The sequence below is a fragment of the Hirundo rustica genome, chromosome 18 (genome assembly GCF_015227805.2).
Source record: "Hirundo rustica isolate bHirRus1 chromosome 18, bHirRus1.pri.v3, whole genome shotgun sequence".
Taxonomy (NCBI): domain Eukaryota; kingdom Metazoa; phylum Chordata; class Aves; order Passeriformes; family Hirundinidae; genus Hirundo; species Hirundo rustica.
Genome location: NC_053467.1, coordinates 5,765,169 through 5,785,138, shown reverse-complemented (window position 1 = coordinate 5,785,138; position 19,970 = coordinate 5,765,169). Strand labels below are relative to the sequence as shown.

The following is a 19,970-nucleotide window of genomic DNA, read 5'->3' as shown; positions in this document are numbered from 1 at the left end:
AGCCAAACTACAGGACTCAAGGCTAAAATAAAATGGAGCAGGAAATTTGAGCAGTGATTGGCCTGCTTTAAGCTTAGCTGTTAATATACCTTAGCAAAAATGGTGAGAGAGCTTGAAAATCGACTGGTGGTATAATTAACTGCTCAAGTGTGTTTTTTAAATTAAGAGGGTATTGTAGTTTGTGCTAGAGTTTGGTTGTTATAGTGATTCTGTTTGCTCAAAATATTGCAGTAATTAAGAAAATTACTTTAAATGTCTCTTAGAATCTTACATTCCTGAGTTTTCACTGGCTTTTAAAACAAATCCAGTCTGCTAAAGCTTCTGTGTCCACACTGACTTCATGTAGATTTTCTCAGACAGGGACTTGCTTCAATAGCCAAGTGTATAAATGGAGCATCCCACTCTTTGCAAAGCAGCCAATCAAAGATTTCTTACTGAAACACTTCTTTGTGAAGAGAGCAGGCAAGAAGTTGGATTTTTTTACTTGATTGTGTGTAGAAATTTCTTCTATATATTCTTGTTTGAGTTTTCATTCTATATGAGGGATGACCTGGCATGCAGTTGTCTTTATATTAAATGTTGTGGCAGAATGTTTAAAGAGGTGGGGGGGTTCTTGTTGTTTTGGGGGTTTTTTAAGTTTTGTTATGTTTTTGGTAACAAATTGCAGGGATTTTGTGTGCCTGAGACAGTGCAAACTTGAACAGTCCAGAAGTGTCAGGGATAAGACCATTGCTGCTGCATGTGTTGATATTTGCTATCAGCAGAGCATTCTTGACAGCTAAACTGTCATATTTCAAGTGCCCTGCTTATTAAACTGAGATCTAGACCTGTTCACAGTGTAAGAGCTACTTGAAGATAATCTTGTCAAGGGGTTGAATTTTTCACTTGTTTTACAAATCAGTTTTCTGTGCTGGTTTGATTTGCACGTCTTACTACTGCCAGGGTAAACACTTGTTTGATAGCTCAGTCCTCTTTTCAGTCCACAAGTGATGTCTGTGCTTTTTGGCAACTACTTAGGAGGTCATAAGGTCCTTCTGGATCCACATCTTAACTTTGGTGTGGGACCTGCATTAAAGAATAGAGCCGGATAAAACTGTCCAAAGAGAGTCTTCAGACAGTCCTGGTGCCAGGAAAGGCTCATAATGGGCTGGATCTCTATCCTGGCTTGTGTAGGAGGAACTTGTAATTCCTCTTGAAGGCATCACACTGGTTGGATTTGCCATTCTAGCAGGTCTGTTTCTCTTTCTCCCCCTCAGGCTTATCAGGAGTTTGAGGCAGAGGACAACATACAGATGAAGGGTTCCAAACTTGGTAAAAGCCATCAGACTTGGGAGGTAAGCTCTGACTTTCGAACAGGCAGGGTGGGCAGCTTGGCTGCCTAATTCCTCATAATGCTCTCAGGAGACAGAAACTCCAGTTTCTCTAGTTTACTATTATATTTGATCTCCCATTTTTAAGGCTTAATTGATTTTCTGTGTGAGAATTTTGATCCAGATTGGTACCTCAAGGTCATTAAAGGTGTTAGAACATTGACAGTGCTGCAGAAGTTCATGCTAGGCCTTGGGTTTAAGGCTTGTGGTGATGTTTCAGGGGGATGCCTTCTCATCACCCTAAAAGCACTAGAATATTTGCATTTGTGTTCATACACATGATGGTTGAAGACCTTGATATTTTTTCCACATAAGCTTCTAAGAGTGACTAGTGCAACTTTTTTGTTGCATGTTTTATTTTGCACATATATTACCTTAAACAATATAATCTTGCAATGTAAGATCTTCCTTAATGTAACAAGGCTTGTAATGGTTTTGTTAAGATACATTGCAACAGAGACAATGGATACTTTTGCTTTTAGGATCTGTATAATCAAACTAATTTTATCATCCACCCATAAGAATTTTACATCTTAGTGGAAAAAAGTCTGAGACTGAAATAGCAGAGGAACTCTGTATTGTTAGTTAAGTTAAACTGATAGGAATTATGTCTGGTTGGCACTTGATAGGCCTGGCATGTGGCAGGCAGTGGCAGCACACATCTCCATTCCTCTTGGGGTGTTACGGTAACAAATTTAATACAATCAATACACAAAGAAGGGCCAGACCTCCACTCCTTTGTATATTGATGTATTAAAATGGAACTGGCGACAATTCAGTTTAGAATATGTTTCTGGATGTCAGTGAAAGGCATTTTGCCCTCCTATTTAGTTTCCCATTGCTGCTGATGGGGAATGTTCCTTTTATAGTGACTTAAGTTCTCCAAGTTTTTGGGGGTGAGAATCTGGTGGTCTTTGTCAAAATTCTTCTGATTCTGTGTTCAAGTCAGATCTTTGATTCTTGGGGAAATATCTGATTTCTTGCGCAGTGTTTAATTGGAAAAAGAAAGTGTATTCTGTTGGTTGTTTTGGCAAGATCTTATCTTGATGGGGAGGCATATTTTGGGTAGAATAGGTTTCTGGTGCTGCGTCTTGTCCTGCTGGTATTGGTAAAACAGTTCTGAGGACTGTTGATGTGGTGTCTGTTGAGGGCATAATAACTTATTGTACATCCTCTTCTGGCTGAAGCTTCCAGCTCTAGGAGTGTAATGTATTGTACAGCTGGAAATTACTTCCAGAAGAAAGTGCTTAATATCCGTTATATCATCTTCTGGGCCCTTAATTGTTTTAACCATTGTACCTAATGAAAAAGACCTAGTGGTGAGATCTAATGGAGAGATCCCCCTTGACTATGCATCATTACTGGCTATGTACGCTTGTCTTCAATGACTTGATTGAAGGAACTATTTATTATAACTGGGCCATTAAAGTTTCGAAATATTTTAAAGCATTTCTTTCTTCGCAGATGGAGAAGAAAGTGGTGTGCTTCTTTATGGAACCTCAACCCCTGTGCAAATGTGTGTTGTATCCGTAACAGTGGGAAATGCTTTTGTGGATTTCCTGAAGGCTGGTTTTGGGCAGCTGCAAAGAAGGGTGTTGGGTAACACCTGGTGTGGATGTTAATCTTCATTAAATGTACTGTTGAGTACTTTTCCAGAATCTACTTGCAGAATTCATCCTTGGAGTTGGCTGCACTGTCTGGATGTGAAGTCACTGAACAATGTTGGGTGCATCACCCTGCTTTGTGTGGGAGCTCCATGAGAGGCCGAATTGAGCCGTGACTTCACCACCCAGTGTGAAGCAGCAGAGAGGCTCCTTGGACACTGTTTGTTGGAGAGGGAGATGGTTTCAGCAAACATGAGGCCCATCAGTCACGTAGTTTGCACTTTCTGATCTCCAGTTTTCCCAAAGCAGGTGGAAAGGTTACAAGGGAGATCCTCTGGGAGCTGTGGTACACAGCCTGGGCACGATGTGCTCACGTGGGAGCTGCTGAGTATCTCTGATGGGCAACTGTTTAGCATCTCATAACTCATGACTAGGATGTCAGTCAGGCAAAGATAGTGGATAAAATACGGTCTGTTACATCATAGCTTTGTTAATTGTAAGTTCTGACTCTTGTTTCTGCAGTCTCTTACCAAATGCTTCCATAAAACCACACTTCAAGTGTACAAGGAGACTTAAAACACTTTATGCCTCAAAATAATAAACAGAACTTTTCCATTCAGTAGTGTTCTGCATCACATAAATATGTATTTTTAGATATATGCATTGTGGTGTAAAAATACATTTTGCTCTATGTTGTGTTATAGATACTTGTGCCTCCCCTGCTGCTTTTTGATCCAAAGAGCTTTTGTTCCATTCAATAACAGGGCAGACATGGAAGCATTTGATCTGGCAATGTTATAAATAATATTTGATATAATATTTTGACCAGATATTTATAGGTGGACTGCAAAAGGTTGTGTCAAGGAACTTAATGTTCTTATAAGAGCAAGATTTGTTCAGGAGTTCAGAATGTTTAGACATATTTGAGTGAGTAGACAGTTATGTATTTTGGTTCTGGCATCTGACTCAGGCAAAGACTTTTTTCCATTAAAACATACTTATGATAAAATACTGTGCCAAAATGCAGATATATAGATCGAAAAGAAATGGCATATTGAGAATTAATTTCCAGGAGACCCAGTTGGCAACATGAAAATCCGCAAATTGCAGAGATCTTGGCATTTGTCTTCAGATAATGTGTGTCTGGCAATGACTCTCTGGAAACATGGAACTAAAAATTTGAACTTTCCCAGGGATATTTAAATATGGCAAGTAGAATAAGCTCAGTTACACAATTTGATACACACACTTATGTCACATAAATATTGTGATAAATATCTAAATAAAAAGATGGAATTCCCATCTAAGCAGCAAAAATGTCTTGTGTTTGAATGACACAATAAGTTGTTTATAGAAGGTTCTGAGTTCTCTTAGTTTTTCTGGTAATTAATTGCATGGGGATATCAGAGTTTGTTTCAGCTTGGTTTTATCTGAGCTGGAACACAGCACAGGTGAGCTGAACTGCTCAGTTTGTTTCACCTCCCTCTAATAAGAACTTTCTGTCAAAAGTTCTCCTAAATCTGCTAGATGTATTTTTAATTTCATGGAATACCTACAGAAGTATTCGCATGTTTTCTGTCTTTATTGCCTTAATTCTCAGTGAAGTGTGAGTGAGTGCCAGCAGAAACCCTAATTTTGTACCACATAGGGCTTGAATCTGTTTTAACAAACACCTTGTCTATGTTTATCCTGGTTAAACACCTCTGGAAATTGTGTGGATGTGTTTTAGGGAATGGATGTAGGACCTTAGCTGAAGCCCATGGCTTCATCTGGGATTGGGTGATGTGGCCTCTGCCTCTTCCTGTGGTTTATGTGTGAAACAATCTGGATTGGGGTGAGCAGTAAACTGACCTTGAACAGAAAAATCCCCTCTCACTGGCCTAGCAATCAGCAGGGGAAAATAGGACTTGGGCTCTTTAGGGGGATGCAAATTGCGAGATTGTGCTACTGTTGATGTACTTAGAAAGCTCAGTGATAAGAGTTTAAAAACACAAACACTGACATAGTTTTTATCCTGCTTTGTACTATTCACTACTAGAAATACTCTGATGTGCTTGCTTAGTCCCAGGCAAGTCAGTCTCACTTAATAGAACTGTGAATTTAGTTTTAATTTTTTTCTTCTTCTTCTTCCAGTTAGCAGACTTGAGGAGCGGGAGGCTGAACTCAAGAAGGAATACAATGCACTTCATTCAAGACATACAGAGGTAGGTTGTTACACCAAGATGATTTTTGGGATATCTGTAAAAATGTAGATCTGTGGAAAACTTTTTGTTGTGAACAATGGGGAAAATTATTGAATATTTTGGCTTGTACTCTGAGTTGTAACCAGGCTTCGTTTGGTGATGTAGTTTTCCTCATTCACATCTAAGTGTCTGTTTCTCAATGTTTGGTTACACATCTGTCATTTTTATAGCTTTATTAGATATTGAGAAGTTTTAAAAAGGAATTTGTTCTTCCATATTTCAAAGGCAAATTTTCAAAACACACTAATAAGCTTCAAAGAAATAGAAATGAAATTACATTTTCATACTCTATCCATCATTTTTTTTGTGTTGATTTTATTTGTACCATTGAAGGAACAAGTCCCTTCAAAACCTGGCCTGCTGGGATTTGTGATTAAAAGAGTTCCCTGCCATACTTTATTGATAGCTGTTGCAACTGGGATTTGCTGATGAAGATGGACAAGTTTGAATGTGTTAATTTAAATAAGAGCCACACTGTTTAAATTGGGTCCAAAGCATAAAAGCAGGACTTGCAGTGCTTCAGTCTTCAGTAGCAGGTTGTCTTTCCTATACAGGGATGTTTTACTGCCTAGGTCATATACATGTTTTAGCGAGGAAGTCATTAGGTCCTTTGAATTATTCTGATTAGTGTGGAGTCCCACTTGAGCACAGTTCTCCTTACTCTCCTGTTTTGCCTTTGGAGGGTCAGAGATCTGGTTTTAGATCCTTGCCACCAAAGAGAGCCATACTGACTGCTCCCAGTCCAAGAGACCTATGTAGGGAAAGGGGAAGCAGATACACGTGTCAGATTTGTTTACCTTAAGCACTTTCAGCAACCTGAAGTGTTTTATACTCACAGCTGAAAAGTGACTTGGAGCCATGACCAGTCTGTAGCACTTGTGGGACAAGATTTCTGAAGCTCTTAAAAATATTCATATATTTACTGAAATCATAGCACTTTAAAAATCACATTTGTTACTAGATAGTCGCTTTAGAATGGCACATCTGTTGAAAACTGGAAATCTAAGTAAAATGAGAAGTAACAAATCTTAATGCTGCCTCTGAGGTTTGAGATCCTTTTGATCTGGAAGTACTTCAGAGTGTTGGGTGCTTGCAGCAGTCTGGTTATTGTCATTAGAACCTGAGGGTTCTGTCACAATAGAACTGGCAGATTTTTATTGAATCCTGTTTCATGGAGTTCAAGATTAGCTCTGTTGGACACCATTAATTCAATGAAATGCCTATGACATGTTCTGAATATCTTTTTACATAAGTTTTGCTGCAAAATGAACAACAGCCTCTGCTGATTTGATTCTGTCTTGGTTTGAAAGACAGGTATCTGCTAGGGAGGGGCGGGGCCTCTCTAGGATTGAGGAATTCCAATCCCTTCCTCCAAATTATTATAATTTAGAAGATTAAAGAGGCCTTTCAGGCAGAGCTATGACAAAAGGAATAACAGTCCTTTACTAGTAAGTATAATAAGGCAAACAAACAACAACGACAGCATTAATAATAAACAGAACCAGGAACCTCGAGAAGCTTTGTTTCACAAAGCCCGAGGCAGTCTGATCTCTTGGGACCCCGAGAGCACTAAGCTGGAACGGTGGAAAACTCTGGGGCTGGTGGCTGGACTGGCGGGCGTCCCCAGCAGGCAAAGGGGAAATGTCCTGGCAGGCAAGAGGGGTGTCCCAGCAAAGTGAGCAGTACTGAAGAAGCTGCAGCGGCTGGACAGGGCTGGCCCAGCTCCAGCAGGGCAGGCGAAGGGGGCTCTGAATTCCTGGGCACGCGAGCAAATCATGGATGATGGTAGAATTCTCAGGACTGGACTTCCTGTTGACTGGACTCCTCCCACAGCAAGCAGCAGTCTGACCGTGCTCTCCCTCTCCGATGCCGAAAGCAGGAAGAGCCCACTAAGTCCTAGCCCTGTCCTTTTCCCTCCCCCAAACTTCTTGTGATCTTCCCTCTCCCTCGGTCACGTCTTTTGTGTTAGTCAAGTACCCTCTAAGTACCAGCACTTTATTTCCTAGTAACCTATGGGGAAAAATTCTTTAAGACAGAAAAGAACAAACCTAACCCCCAACGGATTCCAATTTATTAAATGCTTTTACATCCTAATTTCACTTTCTTTGATGTAGGGGAGAGATTTTTCCTTGGGCTTTACTATTACTGGGGTGACTATCCTTTCTTCATAAAGAAATAATTGGTAGGGTACCATGGCATATCCATATCTCTGTTCTCCCAAAATCAGATCTCCTGTTTTTTGTACTCCTCCCTTTCAATATGATTACTTCCTTGATTCTTTGTTTTCCAGGTTGTAGTGAATCTTGCAAAGATGCACCTCCTTAAAGATTAGAGCATCTCAGCATTTTAATGCTGTATCTGGTGCATGTTTGAGACTCAGGGATGGAAATCCCTGGGAATTGTAAAGGACTGTCTGATACTAATGCCCGACTCCCCATTCCCTTTGTGACTTCCTGCTTCCCCTTTTTCCAATAAATTCTAACACTTTAGGTCTGTGTAGTAACTTTTTTCTTTTAATGCAAGGTATTTTGGCAGATAGCCAACTTCCTTTCAGCATTTAGGTTTATCAGTTTTATTGGATCAAATATTTCTATTAAATACTTGGTTCTTAAACTTTTTTCTTCCATGTTCTACAAGGAAGGGATACTTCTTTCCTTCTGAGTTCACAGTTCTTTTTACAAGTAATCCATCTTCGGTACTTACTGAAATGGCAGTTGTTTTTCTTTCAATTGACTAAATAATGAACAAATCATTTAGAAAGATTTTAATTTTTTTAAATGTAGCTCTATGATGCTTACTTTGACAGATGTCATGTTAAAGATGTGACTGCATTTTGTGCAGTCTTAATTTCTAGCAAGTTTTCTCTCTTCTGTCTTCGTTATTTGTTTCCTTCCACCTCCCACTCTCCCTCATTCTTTATTTCACTGATGAATATTTCAGAGTTGGATGTCTTTCTCTTACAACTCCTGGCCTGAGGTTCTGTATCCATGTCCTTCACAATACCCACCCTTCAGCCCTCCCTACCTGTCTGTGGCTGCCTTTGCTGGAGTTCACTGCACAGCAGAGGTGCTGGCTCAGTACCCCAAGGAATGTCACCCTTTTTCTGTCCCAACGGACCAAGACCTACTGAAACTGAGTCACCTTGAGGGGGGTTCTACTAGGGGCGTGAAGCAGAGAGCTGAATCAATCCCTCTCTGCAGTGTGTGTGTTGTGGTGAGAACTGGGAGTTCTCATTGGAGCTCAGCCTGCCACAGACAGGGTCTGCATTGCAATTCCAGCACCAGTCTACTCAGCAGTGAGGTGTCTGCAGCTGCAGAGATAGCTGGGCTGCTCTGGCTGGAAAGAGCTCTGGGGACAGGCTTTACCCTCCATTACCCTTCTGTTAAATCAGCATCTGTCTTGCTGCTCTCTGAAGAGGGAGGTGGGGCTGGTTGGTTTGGGTGCAGGCTATCCCATTAAGCCTCCTTCCCATTAAGACTGTACTTGGGCTAACTGCCTTGATTTAAAATGGATTAGTGTGTAAGAACCTGAGCAGTTGAGATGGCAGATTGGAAGGTGGGGTGTAGCAGGTAATGAAGAGGATAAAATGTTTGGTCAGAACATAATGGATGAAACGGCCTGAACATATTCTGACTTCTGTGTTCTGGTTCCTTGTCTATCCTGTGCTTGTAGTGGGTTTTGATCTTGTGCTGATTGTACTGTGCTCTAACACTTAGATGAGATGAGTGACAAGGCAATGTGCTGGAGTTCCTGAGGTGGACCTTCTATGTAAGGTCTTGTTTCCATCTTTCTCTGACTCTTAAGGACCAGATGCAGGAAGCAATCATACAGCCAAGTGCTGGAGAGCAGAGTGGTTGACAGTGGTCAAACACAAGTCTTCAAGTCTTTGCTCTTTGACTTACAAAGGAATTCTGTCAGTTGCCTCTTGTATCTTAAATACTGTTCTGTTTGATAGAATCTGGCTTGTTTTTGTGCCTGGATAAAAGGCCTGTCTGCTCTTTGTACTTGTGAAGGCTTTTTTGCCTTTGCTGCTGAGATGGTGCGCTGTTGTTGGTGCCTCTTTCAGAGCAAACTATTCAGAGTGATTTTGACTGCTAAGTAGGAGGTAGAGGATCTTACTTTCCTTTTTCTGCAGAGCTAAAGGCCATAACGTCATAACTATGGCAGTGGCTTTTAAAGGGCTTGGCTAAGGCTTTTATGTTTATTACTTGGGAAACTGATGCAAAGCAATACTTGAGATCTGCTGGAGAATTGACTAGCTAGCACCTGTGGCCTCTCTCTGCACAGATTTCCAAAATAAAATTTTTTTCTCTCTGTTTAAGGAAGTTATTAATTTTCTCCTTTGGGAAACACCAAGCTGAGGTGGTTCAATATCTTTCCCTGACACATGGAATATGGGCTTAGTTTAATGAAGCATAATTGGGCCATGGAAATTTCTCAATGTTCTGCACTGATACAATGTGACAGAAGTGAGCCTGGCTCTGGCATTGGGAATGGACTTTGTCAGGTTCTTTAGCATAAACATATCCCCAGCAACTCCCTGGGCAGGAAGAGAAGCCTAGTGGAGGTGTCTGTTTACAATTATAGCTAAGCATGGGCAGCTGTCACATTGTGAGATTAGACTTTGGATAGCAGTTCAAGCAAACGGTTTTTCTAAAACCTTATGCTGGGCATTAACAGCTTGTTCTATAAAACCTGGATTTAACATCTTTACATATTAATCTGTCTGCCATCAGCACCATCTTGTGTGTGAATAAAGATGCATCAAGCTCTCCAGTGGGAACAGTGCTTTTACTTTGGTGAGAAACTCACCACAAATCTTGAAAGGAAGAAAGGTACTTACATGGAAGTATGTTTAGGACTTTGATGCTGAGTTAAGGAGATTCTAGAAATATGTTACCTCAATAAATCTAGATTATGTGGGACGCATCTATATACGCACAGTTGGGTGCGCATTCCCAAAGGGATGAGCTACTTGTGCCCAGCCTGATTGGATCTGCAGGATAAGCAGTGAGGGCTGTAGCACTGAGCCTCATCTGACAGCCAAAGCATTACTAAAACCTGTTCAGGGGAGCTAAAGCAGTGACACAAAAATGAAAGAGGAGCAAAAGAGCAAGGAATGTAAAAAAGAGGTGCTCTCTAACCTGGTTAAGGCAAAGGTGTAGGTAACAACATCCCCGACATGGCATATCCATATTTGTTTGTGACAAGTACCAGGCTTGTATACACTGGGAGTGGTTGTATTTGTAAGGGTAGAAATTGAAATGCGTGCCGGGATGTTCATTGTCTTTTACTGAGTGCTGAAGTTTAAGATGTAGAAAAACCTTTAACACTTCTGCAGTTGTAAAACTTGTGCCATATGAGGAGACCAATCTGAGTATTTTTATGGAGTGGAAAGTCATTGCATTCAAAGGGAATTGATTTTACGTTCGTGCTGTAATGTGTTCAAAAGCATGTGGTAGTTGGTTTGCACGTGTGCTTTAAAATCGTTAGCACCTGAACTGTGAAATGCTGTTAACCAGGGTAGTCTTCCAAGTTCTGAGTATATCTTTAATCCCCTCAGCTAATCGTAATTGAGCAATGTGTTTAATTACAGCCATGCTGAAGTGCTCTGTGTTTATGATGTGTGTTCCTTGGAACAACTGGTTGTATTCAAAATACTTGTGGACTTCTTGGGTTGCAGAGTGAATTGTCCGTAGTGGAAGGTTATGGATTATTAAATATTGACTGCAGCTCGTATTGAAGAGAAGATGGGTAGAGATAGTTAATTATTCATCATCTGTCCTCCAGCATGATTTCAGTAAAAATTGTGCTGAGTGGAGAGCAATTCAATCCATATAAGTCTATTTTTAAATTCTCAGTAAGATTAAAATCTTTTTATTTCAACAGCTGAATAATCTTGAAACAGCAGAACTTCTAATCAAATTTTGAGCTCTCAGAATTCTAGTGCATTAATTCCTTACATTTTTTTGGATCTTCATGGATATGCCAAGGCTTGTGGGTCGTTTAGATTCAAAAGATTTATGAATGTCATCTGGTTGAAATCCCAGTTTTGGAGTGAGTCTTCAAAGTTTTATTGCACATGAGCAGTTAAGAGTGGGCTTACTTCCCAAGAAGCTTCAGTATTTATTACTTTAACCTTCAAATTAAGTTCATGAGAATTGGGATATTCACACACCATTTCTTATGACTCTACAGCACCAGCTGTAGGGAGAGAGGGTGAGGAACTCTTTTTGTTGTGGACACTATTCCAGTATTGTCAACTTTTATCCTTGGGACCCTGGATTGAAGCAGAGAGTGGACTTCACATGGTGGTACCACTGTTCTGATTTTTTGGACCCCACAGGCACGTATAGCCTGGATCTGTGGAGAAATTGCTGTGCAATGCTGCACATGCACATAGAACCTTATGATTCTATGAATCTTATGTTGCCGTGCAGCACTGCACATTGTTTTACATTTTATTTTTGGGTTCCTATAGCTTATAGGCATTGTGCTGAAGTATGTGATCTACAGATTTGCTTATTTTATTACAGCACCATTTTCAGCTGCCGAACAGTATAGGCTGAACAGTCCTTTAAATTGACCTGCCCTCCAGCCATTGTGGGTGATAAGTGTGATGAGACATTTCAGTAAACAAGACAGACTGAGAGGAGGGAAGAGAGTAGGTTAAAACCATGTTCTGTGCAAAACATTTAAAGTTGTGTGGGTTTTACTGACCCTATTATTTTTTTCCATGTTAGCAGTTCCCTGGAGAGGTACTAGACACTCATCTTCTGTTCACTGGCTGAAAACACAACAGCTGTTCTATTTAAAATTTTACTTTGAGAAACCGATAGGTGTGCTGCAAATGGGAGTGTTTGTAGGCAGGTCAGCAATATCTTCCTCCCGTGATGAGGGAATACATGAGCAGGATACAGAATGATGTAACGTGCATTTCAAAGTTATGCACTCTTGGGGTTCTCCCCACCCCTCCAGAATTTCTAAACTATCTACATTATAATAAATTTGTGTAAAACTATCCAAAGGAACAATTGGAACATCTAGTTCTGGCTATTTGGTTAAAAGGGATAGAAACGTGGATAGCTGAAGGTGGAGCTTTCAGTCCTTTTGTTTGCCTCTGTGTGTGAGCAAGCATTAAAAATCAGAAAACAAATGGGATGGTCTGGTGAAACACTGCGTTTTCTTGGAGGATAAATGCTGTAAGCTTTTGACAGCAGTCCAAATACATTGTATAATGTTTCTCTAAAAATAGCATGTGTCTCTGTTTGAAAGACCGGTGTCAGCTAGGGAGGGCAGGAGCCTCCCTTGGAATGGAGAATGCAACTCCTCTCCCTCCAAATTATTATAATTTTGAAATTAAAGGGCTCTCAGGCAAAGATATGAGGATAGGAATAACAGTTTCTTACTACTATGTATAACAAGGCAAACAAACAATAACTATAGCATTAATAATAAAGAGAACCAGGAACCCAGCAACAGCTTCCCTGACCGCAGGCACTTTCCCCTGTGGTGTAGTTACGGTCACAGCCACCAGGTTCCCAGCAGGCAGGGCAGGTGTGATGATTCCCCACGCGGCTGCAAGGGGTGCTGTGGGCAGGCTTGGGGAGCACGTGATTATGGATGGAAGAGATGTACCAGAAACTCCGGAGCTGTGGCTGCAGTGGTGGGAGGTCTCGGCAGGCAGGGGGTGCGGGCTGCAGAGTAGCGAAGAAACTCGGAGCAGTGCCGAGGAAGCAGCCGGGGCCCGGGACAGCGACCCGTCTCCCAGCAGGGCAAAGAAGGGCAGGCTCAGGATCCCCGGACACCCGAGAAAACGGTGACCAAGCTGGGCTCCTGCAGCAGCAGTGACTTCCCTTCCCCAAGCAGCAGCTCCGCCGTCCTCTTCCGAAGGCCGATGAGACCCCCCCCCCGCCGACTGACCCGTCTCAAGCACCCAGCCATCAGTGCTTCTTAGCAGCTCAATGGGAAAAAATTCCACAAGTAACAAGGAAAGAAAACCCCATTCCCAACAGCATGATATTTTGTTCTTGTCTGAATTATTTTTCTTAGTTCAGGTGAATGCTGGGAAAACCAACATCTGTATGTAACCAGCACATAAGTTACTGATTTGTAGAATATTCATCAGTCGGGATATCTTAAGCCAGTTTGTTTGATCAGAAAAATCTGAAGCTAAGAATATTTATTCCTAGGTAGCTAGTGCTGGCAAGAAGCATTTGGGGAGAAGCTGGCACTAGCTGAAGTTGGTGGCATCTGAAGGTCAAACTCAGATACGTCAAACCTGTCTGTCTTGAGAGTAACACATAAATGTAGGTTTCCAGGTCCAGCTGAGTTCAGTACTCATGTGTGCAGCTGCTCCCAAAAGAAAAGATTATATAAACTGGTTGTACAAATGCCTGGTAATATCACCATTCTGAAGTGTTTATGTACCATTTGTAGAATAGCAGAAGAAATTACAGTTTTAAAGAATAGTTGTGAGGTGTGGGGCTTTTTTTGGTGTTTTTTTTTCCTTCTAGAGGAGGCTGTTAAGATGTGACCTGAATATGTCTCAGGAAAACAAAGTACATTAAATTCCTCTGCAGTACACCTGTGATTTTTCTTCCTTTATTGTTCCTAGAACGCTATTCCAACGTGAATGTTGGAAGTGCTAAAAATATGAGATTGCACATAGGCTTCTCCTCAGGCTTTCCCCATTTTAAGTTCAGAGATGTATGTCCAAATGAAGCCCTTGGAATGATGCAGTAATACCTAGTCCTTCTCCCCATGCATGTCCTGGATCAGTTACGTGCTGAGAGCAGCATCTTTTGGCCATGGGAGTCAGGGCTCATTAAATAAGTTATGACTGCAGGAGTACCATGTTGGCCTATGCTTGTCTCTTGTGAGAAAGAGAGAGCAAGCAGAGCTCATCTTGAGTGCTAAAAATCCACAGTCATTCTGTCCTTTTAATGAGATGTCAGCCTAGATAATTTAAAACCAAACTTCCCTTGTAGAAAATACAGAAAGCTGAAATTTATTTGTATTTTAGTAGACAAAAGGAGAAGAAATCAGGATTTCATATTTCTGCCTACAGAAATAATCTGATTATTAGCCTGTGGATTCAGAGTGTTTAATATTTGAGGAGCATATTGCCAGACCTTCACAGTACTTTGCAATTAGGCCTATAGTGCCTATTATGTATCATGTAAAAAATGCTAATATCTGCTGGACATAGAGGTCTCAGACTCCAAAATGGATTTGAGCATGGTACTTCTTTTCCAAACTCATATTTGAAATATTGCATGCACTTTCTTTACCCTTAGGGTGTTTCCTGTGTATGAATGTACAAGCATGTTCTACAATATTTTTCACTTATTATGGACTTCTCTTCTGGTTTGTGGTTTTACACACTGTATAATTTTGCTTCTTTCTTTATTTCTTTAATGTCTCTAAATGCTTTTACTATTTAGCATTACACGGGGAGAATATATTGGTCAAGAACTATGCAGCTGTATGTAATACAAGTAAACATTACTAAATATTTCTTGCTGTTTCTGTCCTTTTAAACAGATGATACACAATTATATGGAGCACTTGGAAAGAACCAAACTTCATCAGCTAACGGGGAGCGAGCAGCTAGAATCCACAACACACAGTAGAATTAGGTAAGCTATTTATTGGTCTCTCATCCTGAAATGAGAAAAAAATTCCATTCATTTGTGTTTGCAAGACTTTGTTCTTTAATCCTACAACAACAGTTTGGCTGAATCGGAAAGATTTGTTGTATGATTGGAATGTGGTAAGAGAACAGCGTAGAAATCCAGAGAAAGAAGCTTTTGCTGTTGTGCTGCTAAGCATTGAGATATATTTTGTACATTAATTAGCCTTAAACAATTTCAGCTTTTTGGAGTGTTTTTGCTGGGACAGGCAGGGAAAATGTCAGTGGCTGTCCCCGCATGGCCACCGTCTGGCTGCGTCTTTGTGTGTGTGGCAGTGGAGGTGTGTGCATGGTACCCACTTGTCCTCAGGGCTTGCTGGGAATAGATTATGCAGATTTGGGAGCTTTGGAGCCTATGAACCCTGCGTGGAAGGAGGGAGAAGCACTCTTGGGCTGGCTGTGCCTCTGCGCTACTGCATCGATGCTGTGAGGAGCGGCGAGGGGGAGGAGGCTGGTGATGTCATTGCTTCGGAGCTGCTGCAGGAGAGTGGAACGCTGCTGCTGCTGATGGCATTGTTTTGTGGTGGCGGCTGAATGACAGACTTTGCCTACAAAGATCCCCTCTTGGCCCCTGCGTAGCCTTCTTGGAGCCGGCATTCCACCATGCCAGCGCAGCGCCATGAATCCGGGCTGCATGCTGCTGTTTGTGTTTGGCTTCGTTGGCGGGGCGGTGGTCATTAACTCAGCTGTCCTGGTGTCGCTCTCTGTTCTGCTGCTCGTGCACTTTTCCATTTCCACTGGGGTGCCAGCTCTGACGCAGAACCTCCCAAGGATCCTCAGGTACTCTGACCCACTGAACCCCATTTTCATGTGTTCTCTCTGCTCTCCTGCTTTTTCAAACAGGGACAAATTAGAGAAGTAAATGATGTATAAATGTCATGTTTTGTTGAAAATGTGTCTACATACAGAGCTACAATCAATTTTTTTTCATTGCCTTTTATTTAAGATCAGTTTATGTATCTCTTTTCTGTGCAAAGGTCTTAACATCCATTTATTGTACTCTGCTGCAAAAGCTGCAATGTTAATGTCAGGGATAAAGCTCACATTCAGTGTATTGTCAGGTACTTGGCTGATCTTGTGTAGCATAAATATGCTGTCTGTAGCTTTGTACTATTAAACTGCACCTGTTTTAATCAAAAGGCTTATGTAAGGTCAATTAATTGATGTTAAAACCACAGTAATTAGTTGATCATGTTATTTTCAGAAAATCTGATTATTGGTTGGTGGGGGAAAAATCTATCATGATTTAGGCATTAGCGCTCTTAAAGCCTTTTCACTATTGTTCAGACAAATGTTACCCTCTCCTCTGTTTCTGTACTTACATGGCAAGTTGCCAGCTGTGTGTCACCCCCACCCCCCACCTCAGGTTATGTTCTGTTTGTCCTACGTGCCTGAAGCAGTAGCAGACAGAAATGCATTAGAATATTGTGGCCAAAAGTAGTCTTGACATGTTTTAATACTATAATTATAGATTGAAAACAGCTGGAGAAGTTTTAAAATGCAGCTTTCTGGCCTGAAAACTTGACATGTTTTACCTGTGGTTATAAATGTAATAGTAAATTTTATTTTAAATGGGAAAAATTCTGGAAATGGGTGTTTTCTGAACTGCTATGTGACTCCTTCCTTAATACTGGGTGCATGTAGAATTCCTGTGGCAGTATATTTTTAACTTGGGTCTGTGAGGACAGAAATGTTATTCCATAGGTTAAAGGCAATCAGTAGATGAAAGAAATACCAATTTATATCAGTATCTGATAAAAAACTTGAATGAATATTAAATATGAAGAAATAAAATAAATTTCAAGTGAAACTATAGATTGATCTAGTTAGTAAGGCTATATTTGTTTAAAAGGGGAGGAAACCCACACCCAGAACAAATATTTTCCAACTCTAAAACCGAACCAAACCAGAACTTCATCTTCAGTAACTTTTAAGGTATTTTAAAGTTTTAAATAGTCAGATGGTTTAAGAAATAGATTTGTTTTGTTTTGTCTTGTCTTGTTTTGGTTTTTTTGTAATGTGCTTTTGCTCCCCTAGAGTATTTAATGGATTTGAGGGGTTTTGGGAAGCTATGCTTTTTCCTGCCCTTTTAATTTAGGAATTACATTAATTAGAATTCACTTCTTAGTCTTTATTCATTTAAAAAAAGAGATAAAAAACAGGATGAAGGAATCTAATTGTAGAAGAATTGTTTCTATTTTTTAACACTAGTTAGATTTTAGAACTGACCATCTAAAAGTTTCCTAAGTTCCTGTAAATGCCTCAGTGCATCACTCCAGATGATGTTTTTTAGTTTAGGCTTTTAAAGTGTGTTTCCATTCTGCTCACTATGGCATTTTCAAATATTCTTTTGGGCACTGGGGAAGCAGAAGATGTTCTTTGCTTCTGCTCAACAACCAGTGAAATAAATTGAAATTGCTTCAGTCTAATTGGATCATTTCTTTAGTGCAGACACTCATATAATAAGCTTAATCTCCAAAATCAGCCTCTTTTGCAAACTTCATTTACTGTACAGATTTGCAAAGCACCCAAGCTCTGTTCTACCACATCAAAATACGTTTATTAGAAAATTCCTTTCAAACTAATCTGGAAAAAAAAACCTGTGCCAGGTGTGAACTATTTTGGTACCCATTTAATATTCTCTCTTTTGAGGATTGCAAAGCAGATCAGCTTTGTGGCATGTCCTACAATAAGGAATTGTGCTGGACCTTCTGCCTAAGGCCAGGCCCTTCACAATGCAGCTCTATTGATGCCTTGAGTGTTAGCTTTCATGTTTTTCAGATTCTGTGCTGCCCAGGGGTGTAGCTCTGAGCGTTGTATTTAGTGGAGCTAGTAAGCTCCCTTCAGAGCATAGGTAGACAAAACAAATCCTTTTCCTGCTGAATACCAAGGGTGAGTACAACTTTCAGACCCAAAAGCATAAACGATGGTGGACTGAAGAGAGAAACAAGCAGAATGAGACATCACAACCTGAAGCTGTAATTGGACAATTAAACCCCAATATGCAAATGAACCAAAACTTATAAAAGTGTAAGACCTTGTGACCGGTCATCCATTTTGAGAGCATTCTGTGACCATTCTAATTCCACCTTGGGTGTAGCCCTGGTCAGGCTCTTGTCCTGCCCAAGGTAATACCCTTAAAGGCCCTTCAATAAAATATCTTTAATGAATATATACTTTATTGAATATAAATATTATTTATTCAATATATACTATATTGAATATAACCTTATTTTCTAGCTCTGTCCAGTCTGTTTCAGGTTAGCCTTCCCAAGGCATCACTGTCAGCCACTGAAGGGCAGCTTTTCTTCCTCCTTTTGTTCCTTCACTTCTTATCTAATGAAATGGTCTCAGACCCTCTTTTGACATGATCTCAGCTTCTGTGCCTGTCTTTTGTTCCCCACACGCCTGAGAGTAGTGGGAAATCTAAAGCAAAGCAGAACCTGTTACAATAGTGGACTCCTTGGAATCCACTGCGGGGTTTCTCATTCCAGCAGTTGCAGATGCTGGAACATTATCTGATGTTTGAATTTTGTAACCCAGACTGATTTTGTTTTACTCACTTTGCTGCCTACTTTGTTGTGCTAAACTACTTCACAATTAATGACTTAATTTGGAATAAAATTTCTGAAATGCCAAGATAGCTCCAATGTGAAAATTAGGTGCAAAGGTTTTTGTGACAAGAACCCTCTTCTACACCTGGACTGGGAAGGTTCATGTCAATTAGAATTGTTTACTATTAGAACATTGTGATTTGGAAATGTAAAATATACCAAAGAGAGTTTACTGATTAATTGGGCAAATAAAATCCCTTCTTCATTAACTTTTCTTCAAAGTAAACAAACAAAATCAAAAATATGTCCAGAAATGCTTAGCTTTTGCTTTTCAGCATTGCCTACCATATATTTGCATGTGTTTTGTATGCAGATACTAATTCTGCCTGGGTTATGTTTAGTTTATGAAGGGCCTTGTGAAAGCAAGCACATGTGGTTGTGACTTGACTTTTTATAATGCTAAAACTATGCCATCACTTGTGCACACCTTTATCTTCTGCATCTACTGTACTTAAAGCTGTGCTAGTTGACTACAGTCATTTTTTTATGCATTACATTGTTCTGCCTGAACAAACACTTTGCTTATCTCAGTTCTAGGCCTGGCTGATATTTTTCCTTTTCAGTGCTGGCCACAGCATCCTGTGAATGCCATTGCACACAATGGTTTTGTCTCTGGCTAGCAGGAAGAATGAATCTTTTTGTGCACTGAGCACACTACAGACCTGGGGTTTTTTTCGTTTCTTTTGAGTGTTACTACTGCATAAACCTTTGGAATTTCCAGATGCTATTTGCCATAGGAAAGTAGAAAGAGTGAAGTAGTGAAAATTTGGGGGTGAAACAATTTGCTTTGGTGGCACAAGCTTTTGTGCAGCGTGAACTTAGGTTACGAAGTAGCGTGTTGAACTGATCTTGGGTAAAACTACACAATTTTTAGCTGAGCCAGTTTGTAACATTGGTAATTCCCTGACCCAGTTCTTTCTCTTACATAAATCCATGTAGTTTCTGTGATCTTCAGGAATAAAATCCCCAATGATTTGAGAAGAGTTGCTTGAGGCTTACTATTTACAATTTTGCAAATGCTTCAGTTGATGATTTAGCTATTTGCTGTTGTAGAAATTATGTGGTTATATCTTGGAGAAAAAAGGTGCAAAGTGGTATTTTTAATAGTGGCTGCTGAAAACTATTTTGATCTGAAGTAAGGAAATACTTCTGTCTTATACTTCTGTTGGTGTTTCATTTCTGTAAAACTTTTGTTTGCTACAGGTTAGCTGTAATGTAAATCAGTGACTGCTATTTAAAACCCTGAAATTGACTTGGCAATTTTGAAATGAGGGATTGTTGGGTGCTGTGGCACAGTCTGGGTGTGCTGCACTGCGCATTTAATGGAGTGTCTGGGTGTTTGAACCTGGAATTTCACTGCTTCCCTGCTGATTTCAGCAGCCTGCAGGAAAATAAACCATGGGACATCTGAGATGGTTGATGAGCCCTGCCTGTCTTTCCAACAG

The 19,970-nt window shown here is 40.4% G+C and overlaps 1 protein-coding gene across 4 annotated transcripts in view; it reads left to right on the top strand.

Annotated features, from left to right (window-relative positions):
• SPAG9 (sperm associated antigen 9) overlaps positions 1-19,970 on the top strand; it is a 71,641-nt gene that overhangs the window by 11,683 nt on the left and 39,988 nt on the right. For 2 of the 4 annotated variants that reach the window (XM_040081978.2, XM_040081976.2), the window contains exons 3-4: positions 5,108-5,178; positions 14,764-14,858. In XM_040081978.2, coding sequence (XP_039937912.1) covers positions 5,108-5,178; positions 14,764-14,858 — 166 coding nt within the window. Of the gene's footprint in view, positions 1-5,107; positions 5,179-14,763; positions 14,859-15,233; positions 15,692-19,970 lie in introns of those variants that run through there. The other 2 variants (XM_040081982.2, XM_040081981.2) reach the window with 1 other exon arrangement.